The sequence below is a fragment of the Ambystoma mexicanum genome, chromosome 8 (genome assembly GCF_040938575.1).
Source record: "Ambystoma mexicanum isolate Mex_15411 chromosome 8, UKY_AmexF1_1, whole genome shotgun sequence".
Lineage (NCBI taxonomy): Eukaryota > Metazoa > Chordata > Amphibia > Caudata > Ambystomatidae > Ambystoma > Ambystoma mexicanum.
The window spans coordinates 1671359498-1671384658 of NC_090929.1; the positions used below are offsets into that span (position 1 = coordinate 1671359498).

Below are 25161 nucleotides of genomic sequence, written 5' to 3' on the forward strand. Positions count from 1 at the left end.
GGGTGCACCTCGCAGTGCATACTTTACCCAGTGGTGGAAATAGAAACCCTTTAAAGGGAGATCCCACAAGGGTCGGGTGGGGTTGGAGGTGGCGTTTGGAGGAGGGGCAGAGCTGGCAATTGAACTTCGCTCTAATAAAATGTTCAACATAGTTTAAAAACTGTGCAATTTCTCTCATGCTGCTTCTTTCCAAATTCCACACTGTCCATAGATTGCACCATGCAGTGGTGCACCCAAAATGCAGTGATTTTAGTATATTAAGGGATCCATAGACACGTTATGTATTAAAAACTGGTTGTTAATCTTATGACATTTTTCAAATCATTGTAAAAAAAACAAGTTCTATAAAAAAGTGTTTGAGCAGGTGATGGGTTGGGCTGCTCGCTTCTTATATTCAGGGTGAGGGTGGGGTTATTTCTGCCCCTTTTATCCTGTGATAAAACACAAAAGATGAGGCACAAAAGTCACAGGGTATTCGTGTGGTAGTCTGACAAAAAAAGAAACACATTTCAAAGAAACTAGTCAATGCAAGTTTAAGCAGCATTTTGGAGTTTGGAAATAACTTTGTTATTCTGTGAAAGTGTAAGATGCACCTTTGGCAAACAATAGTGCGGCCAGCATGTAGGGAGCCTGCTTTTAGCAGAGATGGGTCCCACCCCTGTGATAGTCATGGCCCATCGATTCCCGTGGTGTCCCTTTCAGGCCAGAAGAAAGAAATAGGCTTAGCGAATAGAACCTGCAGATGTGCGAATGACAGCTGGGGAAAGGAGGACAGAGCAGGTTAGATCAAAGAGCCCCCAGCTTCCCTCGGCGAAGCCGGGGTCTCGGTAAAGCCTGGTCAGGGCTGAGGCAGGCTGAGTCCCGAGTTCCAGCCAGATATCTAATACTGGATCTCGGACCGGAAAGAGCCGGCCCCTTGACCAGCGCTGAGTTTACCCCTCCACAGTGGCAGGTGAGTGTAATCAATGGAGGAGTCGCAGTGGCACGCGTCGGGCTGCTGCCGGGGAGCTTGGCGCGCCTTAGTGGACGGTGACAGTTTCCATGATCAGATGTGGGGCACAGCCATTAATCAGCAGCAAAGGAGAAGCCGCGTGCCGACTGCCCCTCGTGGACCCATGACAGGCCTCTCATTGTGTGGATTGCAATACCTGGATGGATGTAGCTCTGCCTCCAGGGGGGGACCGGGGGTTCTAGACTGCTTCCCCACCCCAGTCCTCACAGATGCCATCTCTTTAAAGTATGTATTTACATGACTCTGTAATCTAGACAATCGCTACACTCAACCCTACCGACTGGAGTTCCCCTCCTCTCAGGGATGTAATTTCACCAATATGCCGGGGGTAGCGGAAGTGACATCACCAGTCCCTTGACCTCTGATGACATCACAGGACATGATGTCATTTGACCCCACCCCAAAGTGACATCACAGGAAGCGATGAAACATGACCTTTCACCCACTGACAAAACCAGAGATGGCATCACATAGCATTGGTCCTAACTACACTACGAAAAATATGGTTACGAAATCACTGTAATGTGATATACATTTCATACAAGAATGGATCACCATATATATCGTTAATATCAGTGTGTACAGACCCATATTCAGGGTCGGATTAGCCCATCGGCCATTCGGTCTGTGGCTGGGCTGAAATCATGATGAGGCAGGCGAGGCCCTGGGGGCGGTTCCTGAAGCCCACACCTGGGCTGGACGTAAGTTACTTACATTAAGATCCGCCGCAGATGCAGGGAAAGGTAACACCAAAGTGTTACCTTTCTTTGATCAATGAGGTGGGCCGGCGGCCAACTGCCGCAACACCATGGCGCGAGCAGTCAGTGTTACTTTGGTGTCGGAAGTGGCGGTATTGGGTTTTTCGAAACAGTGCGGTTTGACACTCCTCTCCTTGTTCGTTCGGAGGACTCTTGTAGGTCCTTTCCTCAGACTTTGCCTTTCACTGCCGCCATTGCTGCCGGAGACAGGCAGAGCTCCGTGACTCTGCGACCCTGGGTGCTGACCCCTGCGAGCCTGCAAGCAAGTCCAGTCCAGTCGAGGGTCATAGGGACAGATGTGGGTCGCAAAAGGGTGCTGGTTGCTGCAGCCGTAGCAGTCTCAGCGGTCATACGGTCATACGGTCCTTGGGCGTTGGGAAAACATGAGCGGTGTGCAGCATTAAAAAACCTCAAAAATATTTTATTTTGTCTCGGGTTTTGTCTCGTGTCTCGCTTCAGTCTTGCCTTAGTCTTGCCTCAGTGTCCCCAATGTGCCCTGTGAAATTCCTGTGAATTTCCTCCCACGTTATTTCTCTCTTCACGTCCGGAACACTTCCCTGCCTGTCATTCGGTTAACTCAGGAGCGGACGTGATTCCAATGTTCCACTGCTGTTGACATTGTATGGACTAAACGCTCGACCGCGCCAGTAGCTTCTAATTTCAGCAACTTACTTGGAAAGCTGCCCGCTCTGAGTTTCTGTCCGTCAAGTCTCTGCTGCTGCTGCTGTGTACGACTCAGACATTAAAGAAAGAAACGGCGGTAGAGCGAGGACTGCGGGTCGGTGTGCCTTTCACTCGCTCACCGCATCAGCCTATTAATTAAAACAATAGGTGGAAATTGTTTGCTGCTTATATAGAAGTCTGCATATTTATGTTTATATTGGTGACTAATTGGGCTTTATTTCTGTATGCCATGTCTAAATCTTATAATTTGAGAAGTACGGCACCCGGAGAGGCAGTCTGTTCTACGGATTCACAGGGGGTAACAACAGATGTTTCCTCTCCAACTAGTCCGGGGAGATCATCTTTCTGCCCCTATAAAACAAGGGGGGGAAGGCAGATTCTACCCACCGCAGAGCCTATTTCCCAAAGACTTACAAAGACCCACTAGCTCTGGTTTCGGTGAAACCCCTCCGGTATTAATAAAAGCTCTTAGTAAATCCACCCCGGTCAACCAACTCTCAAGAGACCTTCTTTTCCCTAATCTTGACTATACGCTTCCATCAACAACAATGAAAACTGCTATCACTGATCGCTTCTCAGCGGGTACTGGTGGGGAGGGGCAGGAAGCACGTAAGGCCCATCAACAAAAGGAGCAGGTGCCCCGTTGCAGAGCCTCTAGATAGGCATAGAGACAATACAGACATTATTCTTGAAGCAAGTGGGCCAAGGTCTATACCTTTGGTGGTGGACGCCTCATATGAACTTAACCCTATCCCGGCCCAGTCGGAAGGTAGTGATCCAACAAATGATTGGCTCTCAAAACCCCCTCCCCACCCCCCCGCTATCCATGATGATCATTTAAGGTTGGATTCCCCTGTTGTCAGGGGAGCTCAGGTGCTGGGGCCCCCCACGATTGTGGCCCTAAATTATGTGCTGAGCTCACCAGTCAAGGTTTTCGAGAATTTGAAGCTATAGGTTCAGCAGCATTCGGGTTTCCTCCTAGAAATAAGAAAGGGATTTGGAAGCAAATGAGTTATCTATGATAGCTCTACAATCAGCAGTGAACGATTTTAATATGGAGTTGGCAGTGAACTTCGTTAACTCATCCTTGTCAATAATGGAAAAGCTATCCTTGCTCTCGAATCAATGGGCTGGGGCAAAAGAGGAACTCGCCCTTTCAAAATCTGAAAGTGGGTGAGGGCACCTGTCATTGTGCACACAACAATGGTAAACAAGGCATGCAACCACTGCTCTCTACTTAGCAGGATGGAGTTATGGGTGATACACCTCTACCTGCCTCCATAATGGAGGAATTCATACAGATGGCTCAAATTGAGGAGCAAGAGCAGATTCCCAAAGCTACAAAGGAAAATGACACTTTAAGACCAATATTAGCCCTAAAAGAGCAGGGCCGAAAACGACCAAGGAACCAAATGGGAAAACTAGGAAGTGAAGGAAGAAAATCAGTAGACTCCAAAAGGAACTATCAGTTCAAGAAATCTCTGAAGAGTCTCTTCAAAGTAAAAAATAAATAAAACAGGCCAACAGTACCAATCAGCTTATAAAAAACGTAAAAGCCCTGAATGTGGACCTAATGGAGGAGGAAAAAATGAAAGGTCTCAATTCAAGTCGGAGCAAAAGCAAGAAAAATAAACGGAGGTTAAAACTGGATCTCCTGATTCCGTGGATAATATTCCTGAAATATCAAGGACAACGGTCAGGAGCCAGACAGAGCTACCACAACCCCCAAGGAAGATAGCCCCAATTCTTTTGCTTCGTAAGCAGAAATTGAAGGCAAGGTCTCCAGTCGGGAAAATTGCCCCTATTTTCTTAAAACCAAGGTCCACTGCTGCTGTGCCCGGGGTGTCGGCGGTGGGAGACCACAATAAAAGGAATCCGGAGCAAAGAGTTACTAGCAATATAGTGGATATTGGCTCGGAAAAAGAGATGGCCAGTCAAAAATCGGTTATAGGTGATAGGATCTAAAACAAAAGGATGGAATGCCTTTTTCTTTACACCGAAAGGACTGAAAAAAAGGTCACATTTTTTTTATGGGGGGGGGGTTCCCCCCAAACCCCTGTTTTCTTTTTAAAAAATACTTTTTTTTGCATATTATACTAAAAAATATATAAATAAATTAAAAAAACATTCAACCCTTTTTTTCGGGCCTTTTGCATTCGAAAAAAAGGGCATTCGATCCTTTTCTTCGATCCCTTGGCTGGACACCTCGAAATTCGTCAGGATCAAAGTTATAAGCAACAAAAGGAGGAGCCGTAAATTAAAAAACAAGTTTTTTCGACGAGAATGCCTTTAAGTATAAAGGAAAATAGATGGATGCTTTCCAGTAAGACGGGCCAGGAGAAAGACTCAAGCTGGATTGATTTTCTATCTAGAGAAAATGATAAGACCTTTAAAGGCCCACTCAATCGATCCAGAGTTGTGACTGAAATGAACTCGATCACAGCTTTAAAACATCTATCTTCAGCTGATCTGAATCGCCTGAGTTTTCCGGATTGTGGAAATTGTTAGATAGCTGAAATAGCGATGAACTCCAAAATGGCTCTGGAAACTATATTGGGAGCAAAAGAAGACTGGGTAAGAAGAGTTTTTTTGATTTCGAGAATTTGTCTCCAGCTGGAAAAAAAAAAGTGGAAGAGCCTTTACACCAAGCCAAGTCAGGTCTACACCGGAATACAGGAACACTGGAAGGAGCTAGGTCCAATGTTTGGGAAATGGTTCCTGAAATCATTTCTCAAGTCTTTCTCAAATTGGGCTTTCCTGAGCAGAAACATTAGTTGGTAAGGTGCAAAGACTCTTATCCTGGAATACAAGAGGTTATAACTCCTTTTGTGAGGATAGGAGAAAATTGTACATCTTTCAAAATCTCGATGTAATAGCGCTCCAGAAAACCTTGCTATCGGAGTGTTTGGGTTTGGATGCCTTCACTATATATCAGCAGATGGCCATTAGTGGGGAAAAGAGCCATCCAAGGGGAGGCCTTTTAACGGCTTGTAAGAAAGACAGTTTCCGCTGGTGAAGTCTTTTATCAAATGAGATGGAGGGCATCCTAGCCATTAGACTTCAAAGCAGAATAAACATAACCGGTAGTCACTGGATTGTAGTGAATTTATACTGGAATCCTTCTGCAGTTAACCTCATAGATTTTCTTCAAAGTCTATCTGACTTACTGGTGAAGTTCTCATGTCTTTATTGTAGGGATGATTTTGTCATAATGGGAGATGTCAATTTACAGTGTAGCACTACTCATTTATCTCCCTCTTGGTGCAAATATATAAATAAAAATGGGCAGGCTTGGTATGATTTTATGCTTGAAAGGGATCTTAGGATGTTTAATGTTACAATAGAGGGTAATGTTCCCAGTATACCAACTTGGCAAAGAGGGGACTCATTCTCCACTATTGATTATATGTTTGCATCTAAAACGATTTTTGAGATCTGTAATACTTTTTGTATAACTGAGGGAAATTTAAATGATCATTCTTTCTTGGAGGCAACATTATGTGTATCTCAAACTATATCGATTCCATGTTATACTCCACATCTTTCGGTAAATAATGCCGGAAACCGTGTAGTGACCTTTGACAGGGGGAATCAAATACTCACAGAGAATTTGGATACAGAGGTCAACGATTTATCTATAAAACAACTATCCACTAATTGTGAACCTAGTGGCTTTGTAAACTTTCTGTGGGATTTGAACCCTCCTAAATTTAGGCTTCAAAAGCAGCCGAGGAAGCCTGGTCATTTTTTTGATCTATCAATCAAAGAAAGGAAGATGTATAAGAGAAGGCAGATCTCTCTTTTGAAATCTCTTTCAAGAGACTCCAAACAATATGAAGTTGGCTTAAGAACAATAAGGAATGTGCATAGAAACTGGATGAGGTCCACCAGATATATGATTAGACAGAGAAAGGGGGAAGAGATGCTAAAAGCAGCATACATGAGGAACTCCAGAAACCTCTGGTCGATTTTTAGATCCATGAATTCCTCTAGTAAACAGCTACAAGACGCTTTCATTTCAGAGCAGGTCTGGATAGAGTACTTTACTAAGATGTATGGCCCCTCCACCGGCCAAGATTCTAAGATAGTGTTTAATTCTAACTGGAGTATGAATTACACTGTACAAGACATCAAGACTCTAATAATGAAATCTTCAAGTTCGAGAGCTCTGGGTCCAAATGGATTTAGTAATTCAGTTTTTAAGCTGAATCCACCTTTGTGGGCGAAAGTCTTAAAATTGCTTTCCGACAATGTTATAGCCTCAAAATAAATCCCGGAGTCTTGGCGGAAACCTATCATAATTCCAATTTATAAAAAAGGGTATTGATTGGCCGCCTCAAACTACAGACCCATCTCCCTCTTGCGATGGCAACATTTTTGCTGGTTAAATCTTGGCTGATTTGGAGATCTGGGTGGAGGGAACGGGAATAATTCTGAGAAAGCAGACGGGCTTCAGAAGAAGACTTTCTACTACTTTGAACACTCTCGTATTTAGCTGCCTGTCTGCTTACAGTCTGGTCAGGGGGGGTCTCCTTTGTTTGGAGCCTGGCTTGACCTCTCCCAGGCTTTCGACACATTGAATAGGGACCAGATGTGGACTAAGTTGAAAGACTGGGGTTTACCTGGCAGTCTACTATCAATTCTAATAGAACTCCATCAGGGATCCTCTATGAGAGTTAGAGTGTTGAAATCTGGGTCCCTGACTGAAGCTATTAAGATCGTAAAGGGAGTGCGCCAGGGATGTTTGATGGCCCCTTTTTTGTTTTTTCTTTATCTGTCTGATTTGTTTCAATGGTTGAGAGACTGTGGACTGGGTAGCCCAAAGATCGGTACCTTAAAGCTAAATTGCATAGCGTATGCAGACGACATTGTAGTCTTAGATTACACAAAGGTCGGACTGCAGCGTTTACTAAAGGCATTAGCTGATCATGCAATTATTAATGATTTGAAAATAAATCATATCAAATCTCAAATACTCATCTTTAAACATCCGCTTTAAAAATTAAAACCTTATTGCTGGCATCTGGATGATCTTTCAATTGCTATTTCAAAAGAAGTTACATACCTGGGTACTCATATTCGGGGGTTTCCAGCCAGAGTTCATCGTCTCTCAAAAGTTTTAATGCTGGGCTTGCAGATGAAAAGAATTTATGTTTTCCTTACTTCCCCTGCTTAAATTCTATAGGGGAAAAGTTATTCTGATCATTCTTTATGGGTTGGATCTAATCCTCAAGCCTTTGGTTAAATTGGGATAGAGTTGAAGGTAAAATTTGGAAAAGGACTCTAATGTTACCTAACTGTGTACCCATAGTATGCATAAGATTTGATTTGGGTCTTTGCTTCTTACTGTCAGGGATCGAGTGGAAATGGGTTTTTGCTTTATAGGTTTATTCTGGACTCTCCGAGGTCATCCCAATATGAGGAGGTTAAATTCTCTATGTTTAACTCGAACAATCTATTCCTCAATCAGCTGCGCTCTGAATGTAATGTGATATTGCTCGATTCAGACTGTTCCATCGACCTTCTACTGCAAAACCCTCTAAAAGTAAAGGAAAGACTGAAGCGCCGAGATTGGATTAGGACAATTGCGGAAATGAGAAAGGCAAAACTATCTGCATCTAGTACCATAACGGACAAACCAAGGTCTTTTCTCCTGATGTATCTAAAGAAATTCCTAGACCACGAGCGCAAGTGGATTTTCTAAGATTAAGGTTCAATATTCTACCAACTCTAGAAATTCTGCATACGAGAGATAAGGAATGATATCCAAATAACGTATGTGATAAGTGTGCAGACATGGAGTTACAGTCAGTTCAACATCTTCTGTCGAGCTGTAAAGGTACTCTAAATCAGAGAGCCCAAAGACTCTTAAGGTTCTTACATAATGAATGCTTTCTTGATTCATTTCTGTTTGGCAAAGACTTTCAGAGGGAAACAAAGTCTTTTTGACGACTGAGGTGGTTCAATTATTAAAGGACTGGAACTTACCCGGGTTGATGGATAGTGATGTATTTGAGATGTAAAGGAATGAAAGATATTTCTTGGGAAATTCGAATCTTGTTTTCTAGTCCCGGTTTGGGTTTCTTTCTCTTTTCTTTTTTTAGGCTTTTTTTTCCCTGCATGTCAGTTTTGTTCATTTGTACATTTGGCATTTTATTTTAATTTTTTACTTCTGCGTTTATTTTTTTTCTCAGTAGTACAATGCTGTGAGTTGAACTGATCTTGTGATATTATGAAATGTGTTAAAAGTCCATTTTGTTTATTTTTTGGCTATTGCACAATAAAAAAAACTTTAAAAAAAAATACTGAGAGCTGCAGGGCTGGGCGGAGCCAGGGCAGTCTCAGCCCGGCCTGCTCACTCCCAATGAATTCTACTGGTATTAAGGTCTACTTCAAGGGTCCCCACTTAAGCTTTCCCATTAGGGATTTGCCCTTTTTGGAGCCACTTTGGAGGTAAGATAGTAGGGGAGATGTCTGGGCTGGGGACAGAGGGGCGTGTGTGGTCACTGTTGCGACAGTAAACAATGGTTGGTAGAGTGACCACATGACGGTCCCCGAATCACAGTGATTCATTGCTGTTTCTTATTTTCATTCAAACAAATGTATTCTGGTAGTTGTAGTCTCGGTGACCTTCAGTGATTTCTAAAAGGACATGCTATGAAGTTAAATGGGCAACCCACGAGGTGATTTCTGAGTCCATTACGCATGTGAGAGCGGAGAGCTGTGAGGGGGTCTCCAAGCCACTTTGTAGCAAAGCGATCTGAGATGGATAACGACCAGCCGCATCCTTTTGTAGGTTCAGTCCGTAAGTTTGGGAGACTCCCCAAAGGGCTTTGGAGTCTCCTGTTGAGCAAAGCCTACCCAGTGATATGGTGTATTTCTCGCCTTCATTTCACATGACACTCCCTTTCGCTGCATTCATTTCACGTGATAGACTTTTGCCACTTTCCCTCTGGACTAAGACATTTAGGACCGTAATGCTGGGTCGGTAACTGACGGGACCTAAGTGTGATGTAGTCTCCTCTGTGGCATTTATTTTGTTGTAATGGGCCCTCCCCCCGGAGGAGTTAAACTACAGTGAAGCTGCCACTTTTCAGACCGTTATTCTGATTTACCAGCCTGGCCGGCAATCCGCACTCTCTCATGCCCCCATGTCCGGGCTGGCCGAAGCTGCGTCAGAGTCGGGGATGTCCCATTTCAACATGTTTGCCTGCTTACCCCCTTACAGCTTCGGAAAACAGTCCTAGGTTCCCTGATAATAAAGTCAAAAGAATGCAGCAAGGTGGTTAATGGATGCAAATTATCACCGTATACAAAGGCAGGAGCAAAAACCCTAAATTTTGACTGAACAGCTACTCGTTTGACACTAGAGTGCTATTTTATGGCAAAGTAGTAAAAAGGCAAACAGGTGATAAGAATTGTGACGGATACTGCAAGAGGTAGGTGACAGGCTTGAGGTGACTTTCTTTAAATTAGCTGCTTGAAATTCTTGGAATTGTGCATAGCACTTGTTGTATTTGTATCATTCAGATATATTTACACGTGGGCAAATATTGTAGAAATATGTGCCGATGCAGGTGAAACTATGCATGATATTTGCAAAATATGTGGAAAATATGTATTCATACAGTTTATCTTTGCACCAGGGAAATGTTTGCCCCCATGCAGATACTGTGCCTAATTGAACTGCACAGTTCAAAGGTTTCTGTGAGATTGGCATTGGGTCGGGAATGGTGGGATTGTGTAAACAGTGCAGTTGCAAGGGGCTTATGATGCATGTGTGAGGGGATGGAAAAAGGTTCTGGGTCCTGGAAGAAATGATGATGCCCCTGCAAAGTAACATTTTAGTACTCCATACAATGGTGCCCATCTGTTGGTGACACACTCGGCAGTCACCTGGATTCGTCTTGTGCTAGCACCGGCCCCACATGTTTCAGATTCGTACAGAGTACAATGATCCCATCCTAGTGTTCTAAAATGCACCTCAAATATGTGCAACTATTGGGAAGCAGATAACCAGAAAATGCACGGCAGGTCATGTGCCTCCCACTTCTGTGCACCTTTCAAGAGTCTACTGATTCTAGCGGTAATCTCTACTGATTCTAGCGGTAATCTCTTGGGGAAAGTTGTTGCATTTGGTAATTTTAATAGATGGAAGTTATAGAGGATGTTGAATGATAGCGGCATCGGGGGAAACGGGGAATGTGTTGTAATGTAATATTTGAGCATAATGCAACTGACAACTGCTACTTTCTGGTGTCATCATTTGACTGTACTGCTTATTAAATGCAAGTCGATTTTCATTACTGGGGGCAACGAGTAGACATGCCTTGAGTCTGGTTCTGCAAAATAAGTATTTAGCTATGTGATGAAGAACAAAAGGAATGTTATCACTTTCTCAAGCGTCAACACAAAACATAACATGCAACAGACACATGAACCCTTCATAAGGAGCATTTTCTGTAAAGTCATGAATTGACGCAATTCACGGATGATGGTTTGAGGGCCACTTTTTTTGAGGCAAGGGGTGGGCCACTTTTTGGAGGCGAGGGGTAGGCCAATTTTTTTGGGGTATCCGAGCCTATTTCTTGTGCCAGTCCGACCCTGCCCATATTAGCAAATTACTGTGAATGCAAGCAGACTTCCAAGGCCAAAAGACAGTGATGTGCTATTATATAGCACTTATGCCTAAGTGCTTCAAATAGTGTTAATGTCATGTTAAATGATATTTGTACCGTGCACTATCACCACCGGAGTGGTCCCCTGGCGCTCTGGCAGCTCTGAAAAAGGAAAGGGGGGGTGAGTTAGTGGGAATGCAGAGGGTTGAAATGTTTAGTGAATTGGTTAGTTGGCATTGCTGTCCTTGAAGTTATGTCTAGGTGTGATGCTTGCTATCATTCACTGTTCCATCTGAGTGTGATACTTGCTAATCTTCAATATCCTATCTAGATGTGAGGCAGGTTAGTGATCACGATTCCCTCTTCTAGCTGTGGCACTTGGTAACATTCACAGTTTCATTTAAGTGTAGCGCATGCTAACATTCACATTTCTATCTAGATGTGACTCAGGCTAAAGTTAAGAATTGCACCTAAGCGTGGCACCAGCTAACATAGAACAAATATACATGCAATGTCACCCAACCTTTATTGGTACACATTTTTCAACCTCCGAAGGATGAAAGGCTGAATTGGCCTTGCCGGGATTTGAGCCTGAAACCTGCAGATCACACACACAGATCGCAGCAGCAAGCTCTCAACCCACTGAGCTATCTTACCAGCCATAGCTATCGCACCGGCTATAGTTAAATGAGCAATTACATGTTTGAATGTTCTAAAAGTCAGAAAGTAAATTACACTCTGTAGTGGATACCAATGAACTGGTAACTGAGATGTAACAGCAGGCCAGTTCATCTGCAGGTCTGTTGCAAAGTTGGCCTCATGTCAACCCAGCGTGGATCTACTTTTCAGACTTCAGAGGATGGCAAAATATGTACCATTGGGAGGGTTCATGACTGTTAGGGCAGCGCATGGAAAGCAGCGCACTCGCACGGCATCCTGTACTCTGGGCACTCATTACCTCATACATGCAAACAAACATCCTGAACAGCATGCCAGGGAGATAGAAAAGTTAGACACATTGCAACAAAGCATTAATTGTGGCACAATGAAATCAAGGGCCACTCGATGTGCTATGGTCAAACATTTCCACACTGTACAGAAGCTTTTAGGCACAAGGATTTTGTCAAGTGACCGAGGACACCGAGATGGAATGTCCTCCGATGATCATAACAGAGACAACGGCAGAAAAAAAAGACACTATAACTGCAACTTGCGAAAAGCAAAATACTAAGGGCCCGATTCATGGAATTTTTTGCACGGTTCAAAGTGACTTTGCACTGCCAGAAAGTGACTTTACACTGCCTACACAAACCCTGATTCATGGTACTGTGTAAAGTGTATTTTTGAAGTGCAAAGTCTGCACAGAGTCAGTGCTTAGTCATTTTTGCAGTACAAAATGAATTTGCACTGACTTTGCATGGCTAAAATACACTTTGCACAGTTCCATGAATCAGGGTTTGTGTCGGCAGTGCAAAGTCATTTTTCAGCAGTGCAAAGTCACTTTGTACCGTGCAAATAAATCCATGATAAGGCCCATAGTCCGAAATGGATGCTTATTCTACTCTAAATGCATTTTGGAGGATTTTGTCTGCATCGAGAATTTGTGGTGTTTAAGAAGAGACTAAAGTAGTGACTCACCCCCTGAAGTGCGCCTGAAATAAACCTTTAATGAGTCTAGCAATTATTGCACAGAATTCCAGAAAGGTCCATTATGTGTTATTCCAATTCTTCCACATTTAGGGTCACTGCTGAAAAGTGTTAGACTTGTGCAACCCCCTGTTTTATTTTAAAGAGGCCTGAACAAGAAAGACAGCCACCCCAGAAATAAAGAGCCACATGGCGCTTGCCACAGCCCAGGAGCCTCCATTTTATGTAAGGGGTAGCAAGGCAGATGAAATCGGTAGCAAGGGTACCAAAGGACGTCCCTGCCTCCTCTCCCATTCCCATAGCCATCCCAGCTACCTCTGTACTCTACTTGTAACCGCCTGGCAGTGCCCCCTTTCTGCAGCGCTCAGATGCTTGCCAGCTAGGTTCCCACTTCATGAATTCCATACATACATACACGATGGGTTAATCTTGCCTTAATATCTTTATTTCTTGATATTTGAAACATGTGTTTATTAAAGCTCTCACATACCATCTCTTGACAACTTCCTCGAGGCACTATCAAGATGCCGAAGTGATGTCTGTTCATTTGCATGTGTGTAGCGCCTATCTGCACGGGTGTGGCCTGGCTGCGCTGTAGGCCTGGAAGAGGGTACACATAGAGTGCGCCCTCTGTGGGTTGTGAACAGTTGCCATACATGTGGGGGAGGACAGAGAGGTGCTGCGGGTGTGGTGCTATGCACTTTATCTGTGGGGGCTGCGGGTTCGGGCACTGGAAAGAAGAGGGCACCGGTTGGCATGAGGAAGGAGCCCTGGGCCCAGCCAAAAATACATCATCAGTAGAGCTGCAAAGAAAATAACGCTTTAGCACGCTCCAAATCAGGAAGCCAATGAAAGCACACCTGGCCGCCAAGGCCAAGGACCCACGCCAGCCTGTGATAAGCGTGGCACTTCCTGCCAAGAGCTCTCCCCATTGCGGCGCCCACCCTTCTACCCACCCCGTGTGGATATGCAAATGGCCATACCAACCCCCTATCGAACCTCCCCACCGCAAACTGACCTTTATGAACAGCCCTTTATGTAACCTGCTACTGGGCCTGTAGGCAGTACTTTATGTAACCTGCTTTGTGTAACCTGCTACTGCGCCTGTAGGCAGTCCTTTATGTAATCTGCTACTGGGCCTGTAGGCAGTCCTTTATGTAACCTGCTCCTGGACCTGTAGGCAGTCGTTTATGTAACCTGCTTTATGGAACCTGCTACTGGGCCTGTGGGCAGTCCTTTATGTAATCTGCTACTGGGCCTGTAGGCAGTCCTTTATGTAACCTGCTCCTGGGCCTGTAGGCAGTCTTTTATGTAACCTGCTTTATGTAACCTGCTACTGGGCCTGTAGGCAGTCGTTTATGTAACCTGCTTTATGTAACCTGCTACTGGGCCTGTAGGCAGTCCTTTATGTAACCTGCTTTATGTAACCTGCTACTGGGCCTGTAGGCAGTCGTTTATGTAACCTGCTTTATGTAACCTGCTACTGGGCCTGTAGGCAGTCCTTTATGTAATCTGCTACTGGGCCTGTAGGCAGTCCTTTATGTAACCTGCTCCTGGACCTGTAGGCAGTCGTTTATGTAACCTGCTTTATGGAACCTGCTACTGGGCCTGTGGGCAGTCCTTTATGTAATCTGCTACTGGGCCTGTAGGCAGTCCTTTATGTAACCTGCTCCTGGGCCTGTAGGCAGTCGTTTATGTAACCTGCTTTATGTAACCTGCTACTGGGCCTGTAGGCAGTTGTTTATGTAACCTGCTTTATGTAACCTGCTACTGGGCCTGTAGGCAGTCCTTTATGTAACCTGCTTTATGTAACCTGCTACTGGGCCTGTAGGCAGTCCTTTATGTAACCTGCTTTATGTAACCTGCTATTGGGCCTGTAGGCAGTCCTTTATGTAACCTGCTCCTGGGCCTATAGGCAATCTCCAGTCTTTTTAGGAGGAATTTTCACTGCACGTTCGTTCACTTCAATTTTTAACATAATTTTTAATGCAAAATACAGGGGGCAGTGTTTGAGTGAGACAATATGGCTAAGGAGCAGATGATAAGCGTAGGGATAAGGTGGGGTGGTGGGGTCTCGCTCCCAAATTATGCAGAAAATAAAATCGGTAATAAACGCAGTTAAAAATACTGCAGGCGAATTTCTTCAGTCCAAAAAGATCAAGGGGCATCAGCGTTTTGAAAAAAATATGCCATTTACTTAACGCCCCCGGCAAAGATCTAGCAATCGATATTTATTATACACTTGGAGATGTAAGAAGTCGCGGATGGGTAGCAGACCATGTGCGGAATTCGACCATCCACACGGTGGGTGTGCGCTCGCCTGGGCCTTTTGGGAATTTGTAATGAAATGGAATGATGTTCGAGCGAACTCAGGAAAATGGGTTGGGGTAATCCACACACATTTCCCTATGCTCACACCACGACAAAGCATAGATCTGTGTACTCTGGGCTGGACACCGCCTGACGGCACAGTCTGCCCCTCTCATATTTAGTTGGAATGTGACAGCCAAGGAAGGCACAATGTCATCTGTGGAAGGGGGAGGGCCAATCTTTGCCCTGTCGGGGTCAGCCTGATTAACTGACAATAGCTCCATGGAAACACCCTGCTCTTTTTTGGCCCTGCAACCGGTGGCAGCAATTATCATACAAACAATGGTTACTTCAAACAGGCCCACATGGGGCCTGGCTGCATAGGATTACAGAGTCAACAAGAAACACAACAAACATTCACATATAATTGTGTCATCCTGAAGCCAGCTCCCGCCCCTCAGTATCAATGACAGTGAACTGTCATGTCTGGGTCTGTTGTTTCAGTAGGCCACCCCGCTAGCAGGACCCCATTCACAGACCATTTCTATACCTCACCCCATGTCTCTGGAATGCCTTGCACTTTACCTTTACAGAACTGGACCAATCTTCCAATCTTAAAACCACACTTAAAACCCCTTTTTTGTATTCCTTTTAAATACATTTATAGTAAACTGGTTTCCCATACCACTATCTGTGATGCAGCTTTCTATCAGCCAACTTTGTCTAGTGCTATTACGCTACTTTTTATAAACCCAAAACATGATATGGCATAGCAAGCACGCCCTCATAATTCTTCTCCTCTATATACAGAAGGCTGCTGCTTCCTGGCACTTGGCCACACTGTTTGAATCCTCCCTCCAATGAAATAAAGGTTCATTGCACCCCAGGGGTACGTAAAGTAGTGAGAGAAGAGCGCAGGGACTGCGTGGTCCAGGCGTCCACATGAGGTTTCATTTCATTACAAGTATTGAATTTATACTGCGTTTTAATCCCAGTGCTAGGCCGAGTAATGAAAAATGGTACAATCAAATGTCATTATTTATATGAAAAAGAACCTCAGTAAATGTTATGCTGTTAACAAAAACCACATGGGACCAAACAAAAGAAAATGTAAGATCAGGGAAAAGCAGGAGATAACATGGTGGATGTCTTGGGTTAGGGGAGGGGTTGGGGGATGGTGGTGTATGTGCATTTGAGAGATTGCGCGTGGGTGTATGTGTGCCTGCCTGCATGCCAGTAAGAGTCTGTCTGCGTTTGCATGTCTGAAAGCAGAGCTTCAGAGAGAGTGTCAGGGCCTTTCAACTTTTTCAGTTGAATATGGCCCTAAGCCTCAGGGGGCCCTGAGGCACTGTTTCCATGTTTAAAAAAGGTACTACAAAGCACAATATTTCTTTAATTCATGACATTAAATGTGTGCGCTGTGTGCACGTAGGTTGCCCTTTCTGGTTGCTATCATCTTAATTCAAGACTTTAAATGTGCGCTTATCAGTAGGTAGATTGCTGGTTGTCAAACATCCAGCAGCTTTGTTAGCACCTCCAGGGGCGGTGTCAGGGCCTTTCAAATTTCATTTGATAGGTGCCACAAGCCTCAGGGGTCACCCCAGCAACTGCCCCCGTGTTGGCAGTCAGCGGTCTCCTGACACTGAAATATATTCCCTTCTCTATTACTTTCATTCTGGGGCTTTAAATGTGTGCTTAGAAATGCTCACATTACAAGCTGCATTTGCTGAAGGCCCTTTGGCCGTTTCTTCCCTCTGGGAATACAGAAGTGTTATCACCTCGTTACCTTTTAACACAAGTTCTCCACATCAGCCCTTTCCTGACAAAGAAGGATGTATAGCTTTTCGGTGGCCATTTAGTGTTTCAGTTTCCTGCTGGCTGGCCATCTTGTGATAATAGGTGCCTATTAACCATGGCTGTAGTCTTTGTTTCCGTTATAATGCACACCCCAGGGGTTACTCAGACTGTTGTTTTCTGCTCTAAGCAAGGAGAGGCCCAAACATCATGTTGAAATGGGCCCCCACGAGTCGTGACATATCTTCAGCCAGGCCTGATCACCTTGTTGACTTTAACTCTAGTTCCATCGGCATTAGCCCTCTGCTGTCATAGAGCAATTACTAGCTATTCAGTGGACATTCGATGATCCAGCTCCCTGCCGGCCTAATCTGTGATAAGATGCAGCCATTAACATCCTCGCTGCATTCCTTTCCATCCATTATTATTTAAGCACCTCATGGGTGCCTTAGACAGTTTTCCCGAACTGTGGGCAAGAGGGCCCTCAAACATCATACTGAGGTGGGCCCCACAAGGTCTAACAAAATCTTCAGCCAGCCCTAAGTAACATGCAAGCATAATATGGGTACCACAAAGCCTTCTCTGTATTACGGATGGTGCCTTATAAATGAACAATAAATAAATAATAAAAATTAGCAGTAGCCGGAATATTATATTCTGATCCAACTCTCTTTCTCTCTGTCTCTCTCTCTCTCCCCCGCTCTCCCTTTCTCCCGCTCTCTCTTTCTGCCTCGCTGCACTCTCGTTTTACCTATCTCACTCTCTTACTCACTCTAGGTCTCTGTCTCTGAGTGAGTAATAGTTGTGTTGTCGGGTGCCCATTATTATGGGTGAACGGAAATTTGACCGAATCACTCCCATTCTACGTGAAGTACATTGGCCTCCTCTCCAGGCCACAATACTTTTGAAGACTGCAGGTATCATCTACAAAGCACTCAGGGGTAGCACACCAGCGTACCTGGTGGCTAAGCTCCACATATCTGGTGGCACATGGTCCTTGCACAGCAAATTGACCCACCGGCTTGAATCACAACTCGTGCTCAAAGAGAGGATGCGCAAATAATCCTTCTCTTGTCACACACTAAACCTCTGGAACTCAATCCCAGTGTCAGGTCGGAATGTCCCCACAATTCTCCACTTTTGCAAAACTCTCAAAACATGAAAACCTGACAAAGGACTAATTCCAATAGATGCGCAGACCTCAACTCACAGTACTGCGCTACTGTTAAAAGATGCCAGCCCTAAAGCTGGCTACCCACACCCTGTGCAGCTCTACGCTGCTATCGAGCTAGGTCTTGGCTTTAAACAAAAAAAGAAAAAAATATTGATTAGTGTCGCGTTGTCAGGTGCGCATTTGCAGGAGACAGCAACCCAGCCATTGCTGGCAGCAGTGCAACCAGAGAAAATATACAGATCTCTTGTGGGAGGAATCTGTGATTTGTTTTGTACAAACTAAGCTATTAAAAAAGTAAATCATTTTACATTATAAACTGGCTATTTATTTTGTATTTTAGTGATCATTCGTAATGATAACTTCCAGTATGTATGATATTACTAATAAGAACATTACACTTTCTTACTGAGCAAAGCACATTATCAAAATCTAGACTACCCATATAATTCATACATTTATTTTCTTATAGAAGGTTATAATTCCAAGATGGGCAGTCTGGCGTACTCCCACTGTACTCTTTTGAAATACCCCTAATAGAAAGGGGAAGTGGACAAATTGCACCAATTAGGGCTCCTGGCTGTTCTGCATAAAATTGAAGCACATATTCGGAACATAAGAATGGCAACAGATGTTTACATTAGATAATATGTCCACAATAACACTGTTGTGTGCCTGAACAACTAAGTACAAAATGCACACTGGACTTGGTGCTTGTTTAATTGGACACAACACTCAACCTAACATTAAAACTTTTGAAAAGATAAACCATGCATACTCTTTCAGACAGTTTCAGGTTTAAGATGTGAGGTTAAAATAGCTGCACACCAGTTTCTTGTTTCTATGTGTATTCCCCCCTCGAAGAATTTTAAAAGAGGAGGGGCTGAGGGGGTAAGCTGAATCTGACTGCAAGAATAGCTGCCCGCAATGCACAGACATAATACAATAATAATACATTTAGGATAATATAACGTGTTCATGCAGCCAGTTTTATTAGCAGGGGAGAAGAGGTGCACCGGTTGTTGCAAACATTAAATTTGGAGCCAGTGGACTGTGAGGGACTCCATGAGAAATGGAGTGCTGGGTTAGGACCGGAAGTGGTCATGGGGAATGCCCAGTCTTTAACATGAGCACTTGGTTACTTGACATGTAATCCAGACTGTTTGATAATGGCCCTGTTCATTGCCAGGGGGGAAGGACTATGGTCATTGTGAGTGGGAGTTGAGGAGACTCGCTTGAGATGACTTGCTACAGAATTATTCTTCCTCCGTACTAAACCCGTCAGTGATTGCTTATCTTTCTTGAGAGACTACCCTAGTAATGCTCCCATTTGCTTTCAGTTTTACAGAGTTCCTCGATCCCTTCCAGAGAGTGATCCAGCCCGAGGAGATCTGGCTCTACAAGAACCCCCTGGTCCAATCCGACAACATCCCGACGCGACTTATGTTCGTAAGTAGTGGGCGGATCCTGACTCGTGGGGGATCATCACCCATTCCCGGATGAGCGAATGCATGAATCGGTGGTAACATAGCGCACACTAATCCAGAGAGGAGCTAGAAAGCAGTGGTGGAGGAGCGATTAAACACAAAATAAACATGTGAAGGTCTGTGATCTGTAAAAGGATTCATTTTATTGTAAATTTACGAGGCAACTTAGGCCTCGTGTGAGACTAGATCTTTAAGACTTAGGACTTAAAAAGCTTAAAATGATGCTGAGAACACAGTTGGGAGCGTGGGATGCACTTCTGGTTTTTGGAAATGCCATCAATCTTTAAATTCAGATTATAGTGAGAGTTCATAATAACTCTTCCCTGTGATACTAGACATTGCAAAGCTAAATTCTGAGCAAGGCTCCTGTCAATCCAACATCAGAACTAGCAGCACCTCTCAGTTCTAGAACACTCTCCATGTCCATTCTTCAAAAATTGTCATAGCATTTCATTTCTCCACTGTTATCTTTAATAAAAATGCAATGGAATGTGTCCATAATGTCAGTGAATTTCCTGCAAGTATAGTTCATTTCAGATACATTTCTCATATGTGTTTCGACTTGTGCAGCTCTTCCTCAGGAAACAAATCATTCGAGTTCATTTTATGAAAACAAAAAAACTGCAAATTGAGGTACTGCGGATAATTCATAAATATCGTGATGGTTGAAAGTAAATTATACAGCGCATTATGGGGTACCATTCACCATGCTATTCCTGGGACTTGTTAACTGGTCTTCTCACGCGGTAGAGCGGCATAGTGCCATAGACAGATTACGTGAACGGACCTGTATTTGGTGGACCTACACGCTCTATTGAACACCCTGATTGTCTGTCTATGGTCGCACTCGTACACTGTGTTCTTCCTCTCTGTTTCTCTTTCTCCTTGCGTTCAATCTCGAGTTCACTCTTTCCCACTTCTTGACCCTAATTCCTGGAAGCCCCTTTCTCTTCCTTAAATCTCTTCTTCTCGCGATTTGAACGTAAATGTAACTTCATGTTGGCTAGTTATCATTCATTATTTTGGAACCGATAATGTCAATTTTTGTACAGCGTTTTTTGTAAAAGCATACCTTTCAACTCACACACTTTTGTCGGGTGTCACCCGCCACTTAGACAGCTCTCTCAGCCACCAAGCTCCCTGTACGCCCATAGGAATCAATGGGCTATCACCCGCCAAATGCTAAATCGGATGTTTTCACCCGCCCAAGGGCCATGGAAGGTTCAAAGCTATATATGAACCTAAATGAATAAACATTGAGTTCCTCGTGAAGGTAAACGTCAGGAAATTCCATTCCATGGATGGTTTAGTTTGGGGAATGCATACTGCATGGAATCACAGGCATTCCTGCAAAGACTTGGAACGGGGAATCCAGCTCGGAGATCCCACTTCCCTCTCCCTCTTTGTGATCCATAGGATGAGCATGACTTGTGAGGGTTTGCAAAATGATGTGGCACACATACACCAGGAGATGGCTACTCATGATGTTGGCTTTGCAGATGAACTGCCAGTCTGTCCCTGAGATGGCCAGAAGCTTCGGTGAACCACTGAGGTGGGAGGTGGCTGTCCAGTGACATGACCAGGACCCGTGAAGGAGAAAGCTCCACAGGCCAGTCTGATAAGATGGCGTGTACTTTGGAAAGCCACAGGAGACAGGGCGATGATAAGACGTTGTACTGTCTCTGGACACATGAGGTTGTCAATAGCCCTGCGGTGCTCAGTTGTTTCATCGAAGTGAATTACCACAAAGTAGAGCCCGCCCTATGGCAGGGGGATCTACGTACCACCCTGATGACTGGCGGCTGTACCAGAGAGAGGTCTTTAGAACAAAAGGGGCTTAGCCACAGTGAGCTATTTGGGAAAAGTGAGGCAATCGGGGGTAATTCCATAGAGGGATGTGTGGGAAAGTGACATCATGGGTGGTTGTACCTTGGAGTGGATTATGAGGAAGTGACGCAACCGGTGGCTGTTTCTTAGAGACATCTGTGGGAAGTGAGATAACGGGGATCGGGTCATGATGAGGTCAATGGGGAGTGTGATGATTAGGGGCAATGGGAAGTGTGATGATTAGGGGAATTGGGAAGTGTGATGATTAGGTGCAATGGGGAGTGTAATGATTAGGATAAATGGGAAGTGTGGTGATTAGGTGCAATGGGAGTGTGATGATGCAATGGGAGTGTGATGATTAGGGACAATGGGAAGTGTGATGATTAGGTACAATGGGGAGTGTGATGATTAGGGACAATGGGAAGTGTGATGATTAGGGGCAATGGGGAGTGTAATGATTAGGGGCAATGGGAAGTGTGATGATTAGGGGCAATGGGAAGTGTGATGATTAGGTGCAATGGGGAGTAGATGATTAGGGGCAATGGGAAGTGTGATGATTAGGGGCAATGGGAAGTGTGATGATTAGGGGCAATGGGAAGTGTGATGATTAGGTGCAATGGGGAGTGTAATGATTAGGATAAATGGGAAGTGTGGTGATTAGGTGCAATGGGAGTGTGATGATGCAATGGGAGTGTGATGATTAGGGACAATGGGAAGTGTGATGATTAGGTACAATGGGGAGTGTGATGATTAGGGACAATGGGAAGTGTGATGATTAGGGGCAATGGGGAGTGTAATGATTAGGGGCAATGGGAAGTGTGATGATTAGGGGCAATGGGAAGTGTGATGATTAGGTGCAATGGGGAGTAGATGATTAGGGGCAATGGGAAGTGTGATGATTAGGGGCAATGGGAAGTGTGATGATTAGGGGCAATGGGAAATGTGATTATTAGGAGCAAAGGGATGTGGGATGATTAGGGGCAATGGGGAGTGTAATGATTAGGGGCAATGGGGAGTGTAACGATTAAGGTCAATGGGAAGTGTGACGATTAGGGGCAATGGGAAGTGTGATGATTAGGGGCAATGGGAAGTGTGATGATTAGGTGCAATGGGGAGTGTAATGATTAGGATAAATGGGAAGTGTGGTGATTAGGTGCAATGGGAGTGTGATGATTAGGGACAATGGGAAGTGTGATGATTAGGTACAATGGGGAGTGTGATGATTAGGGGCAATGGGAAGTGTGATGATTAGGGGCAATGGGGAGTGTAATGATTAGGGGCAATGGGAAGTGTGATGATTAGGGGCAATGGGAAGTGTGATGATTAGGTGCAATGGGGAGTAGATGATTAGGGGCAATGGGAAGTGTGATGATTAGGGGCAATTCGAAGTGTGATGATTAGGGAAAATGGGAAATGTGATGATTAGGGGCAAAGGGATGTGGGATGATTGGGGCAATGGGAAGTGTGATGATTAGGGGCAATGGGGAGTGTAATGATTAGGGGCAATGGGAAGTGTGATGATTAGGGGCAATGGGAAGTGTGATGATTAGGGCAATGGGGAGTAGATGATTAGGGGCAATGTGAAGTGTGATGATTAGGGGCAATGGGAAGTGTGATGATTAGGGAAAATGGGAAATGTGATGATTAGGGGCAAAGGGATGTGGGATGATTAGGGGCAATGGGGAGTGTAATGATTAGGGGCAATAGCGAGTGTAACGATTAGGGTCAATGGGAAGTGTGACGATTAGGGGCAATGGGGAGTGTGATGATTAGGTGCAATGGGGAGTGTAATGATTAGGGGCAATGGGAAGTGTGATGATTAGGGGCAATGGGAAGTGTGAAGATAAGGTGCAATGGGGAGTGTGATGATTAGGGGCAATGGGAAGTGTGATGATTAGGGGCAAAGGGACGTGGGATGATTAGGGGCAATGGGGACAGCAGCTCCTGAGGAACTCCGTGATTGGATTAACCAATATGGACTTCTCCATGACTATCAATCCAGATTTAGACCCAGAGGCAGCACAGAAGCTGCCCCCGCCCCGGTCCCCAGATGATAAAGGTGACTCTTGGTACTTCTTGATCTCTATACTGTGTTTGACACGGCCAACCACTTCACACTTACAAGCCTACTCACAGACAGAATGGGGTTCAAGTTTACAGTCTTCAAGTGGTTTGCCTCCTACCTCGTGGAGAGATACAAGCACTGCAGATTGGTAACTTCAGACTCGACAATCGGCCGGTCATCTGTGGAGTACCACAGGGATGAATACTCTCCCCACTGATCTATCACTGACTATACGGAACCACTTGTGTTGCTTCTGAAGGGCCCTAATATCTCACTTCATCAACACGCAGACAATACTCAGGTATACCTCAAAGTGAAGTGTACTCAAAACAGTGTACGCGTCAGGAAATGGATTGTCTGTATCCAGGCATAGACGACAAGCACCTACTGAAACTCAATCTAAAAATAGAAACTCATGCCACTAGGCCATCCATCTCAATGGGAGGTCCTCGAGGACGGCTGAATGATGTGCAGCTTGCTGGAACCAGACCTCACTTGCTTCCATTTGCCAAATCACTTGGGTTCATTATTGACAATAAACCTTCGACCCATCAACTTAGCATCAGAAAAAAAACAGCCTGACGTCAAGTAGCACTCATCAAGCAGATAACACCCTTCGTCCCATCTGAGGATTTCAGACCCATGGTCATTACCCATAGATGTGCCTTTACTTCATCTGCAATCGCTTCGCCACACATTCACTTTGACACTTTCACTCCTCCAGACCTTCCCTTATTTTAACATTCACTTTGTCATTACAGGGGTAGACCCCCTGTACTCCACTTCTTTTCTATCCGATAATCTTACTTCCAGCCACCCCTTGATCCAAACCCTAACCTTAAGCTCACCTTAACAACACCCGTTGCCACGTTCACAATGTAAAGATACAGATGAAGTAAAAGCATGAAGAAGTAAAAGCATGAAGAAGCAAAGGCATGATGCAGTAAAGGCATGAAGAAGTAAAGGCATGAAGAAGTAAAGGCATGAAGAAGTAAATGCATGAAGAAGCAAAAGCATGAAGAAGCAAAGGTATGAAGAAGTAAAGGCATGAAGAAGTAAAAGCATGAAGAAGTAAGGGCATGAACAAGTAAAAGCATGAAGAAGTAAAGGCGTGCAGGAGTAAAGGCATGAAGGAGTAAAAGATTGAAGAAGTAAAAGCATTCAGAAGTCAAGACATGATGAAGTAAAGGCATAAAGAAGTAAATGCATGAAGAAGTAAAAGTATGAAGAAGGAAAGGCATGAAGAAGTAAAGGAATGAAGAAGTAAAAGCATGAAGAAGTAACAGCTGAAGAAAAGCATGAAGAAGTAAGCACATGACAGTAAATCATAGGCTGACTCATGGACTGCAGCGGGGTACCAAACGCCTTCTCCACCATGCCCAGCTACTCCCAGAAGCACACTTCCCAGCTGGCATCATTGGGGATTTGCAATATCTGCAGGTGCCTTGTGCAAGTACCCGCTGCTTCTTCTCCGCCACACCCACTGCAAGCCGGGTCGGACTGGGGCATAACATTGTCGCATGCTCCAGTGAAAAAGTGGCCCAAAGTGGCAAATGGCAATTCATTCCTTTTGTGACAGATAGTACCCAAGGGGGAGTTTTTTGATTCATTGTGATGCAAATTGTGCAATTTAAAGAATATGTATTCAGCAACAATGGTCAAAACTACTAGCCGCACAGTGAAGTAACTCATGAAATGGCCCACAATGGCAAAAAAAGTGGGCCACTTTGACCAAAAGAACGGGCCCACACTAGCATTTTGGGATTTTGGTTTGGGCATTGCCCTGTT

General features: G+C 44.5%; 1 protein-coding gene across 2 annotated transcripts in view; it reads left to right on the forward strand.

The window, feature by feature from the left end:
* Window positions 1–25161, forward strand: part of PLPP4 (phospholipid phosphatase 4) — a 1071056-nt gene that overhangs the window by 310043 nt on the left and 735852 nt on the right. For both annotated transcript variants that reach the window (XM_069611950.1, XM_069611951.1), the window contains exon 2: window positions 19335–19443. In XM_069611950.1, the coding sequence (XP_069468051.1) occupies window positions 19335–19443 (109 nt within the window). The remainder of the gene's footprint in view (window positions 1–19334; window positions 19444–25161) is intronic.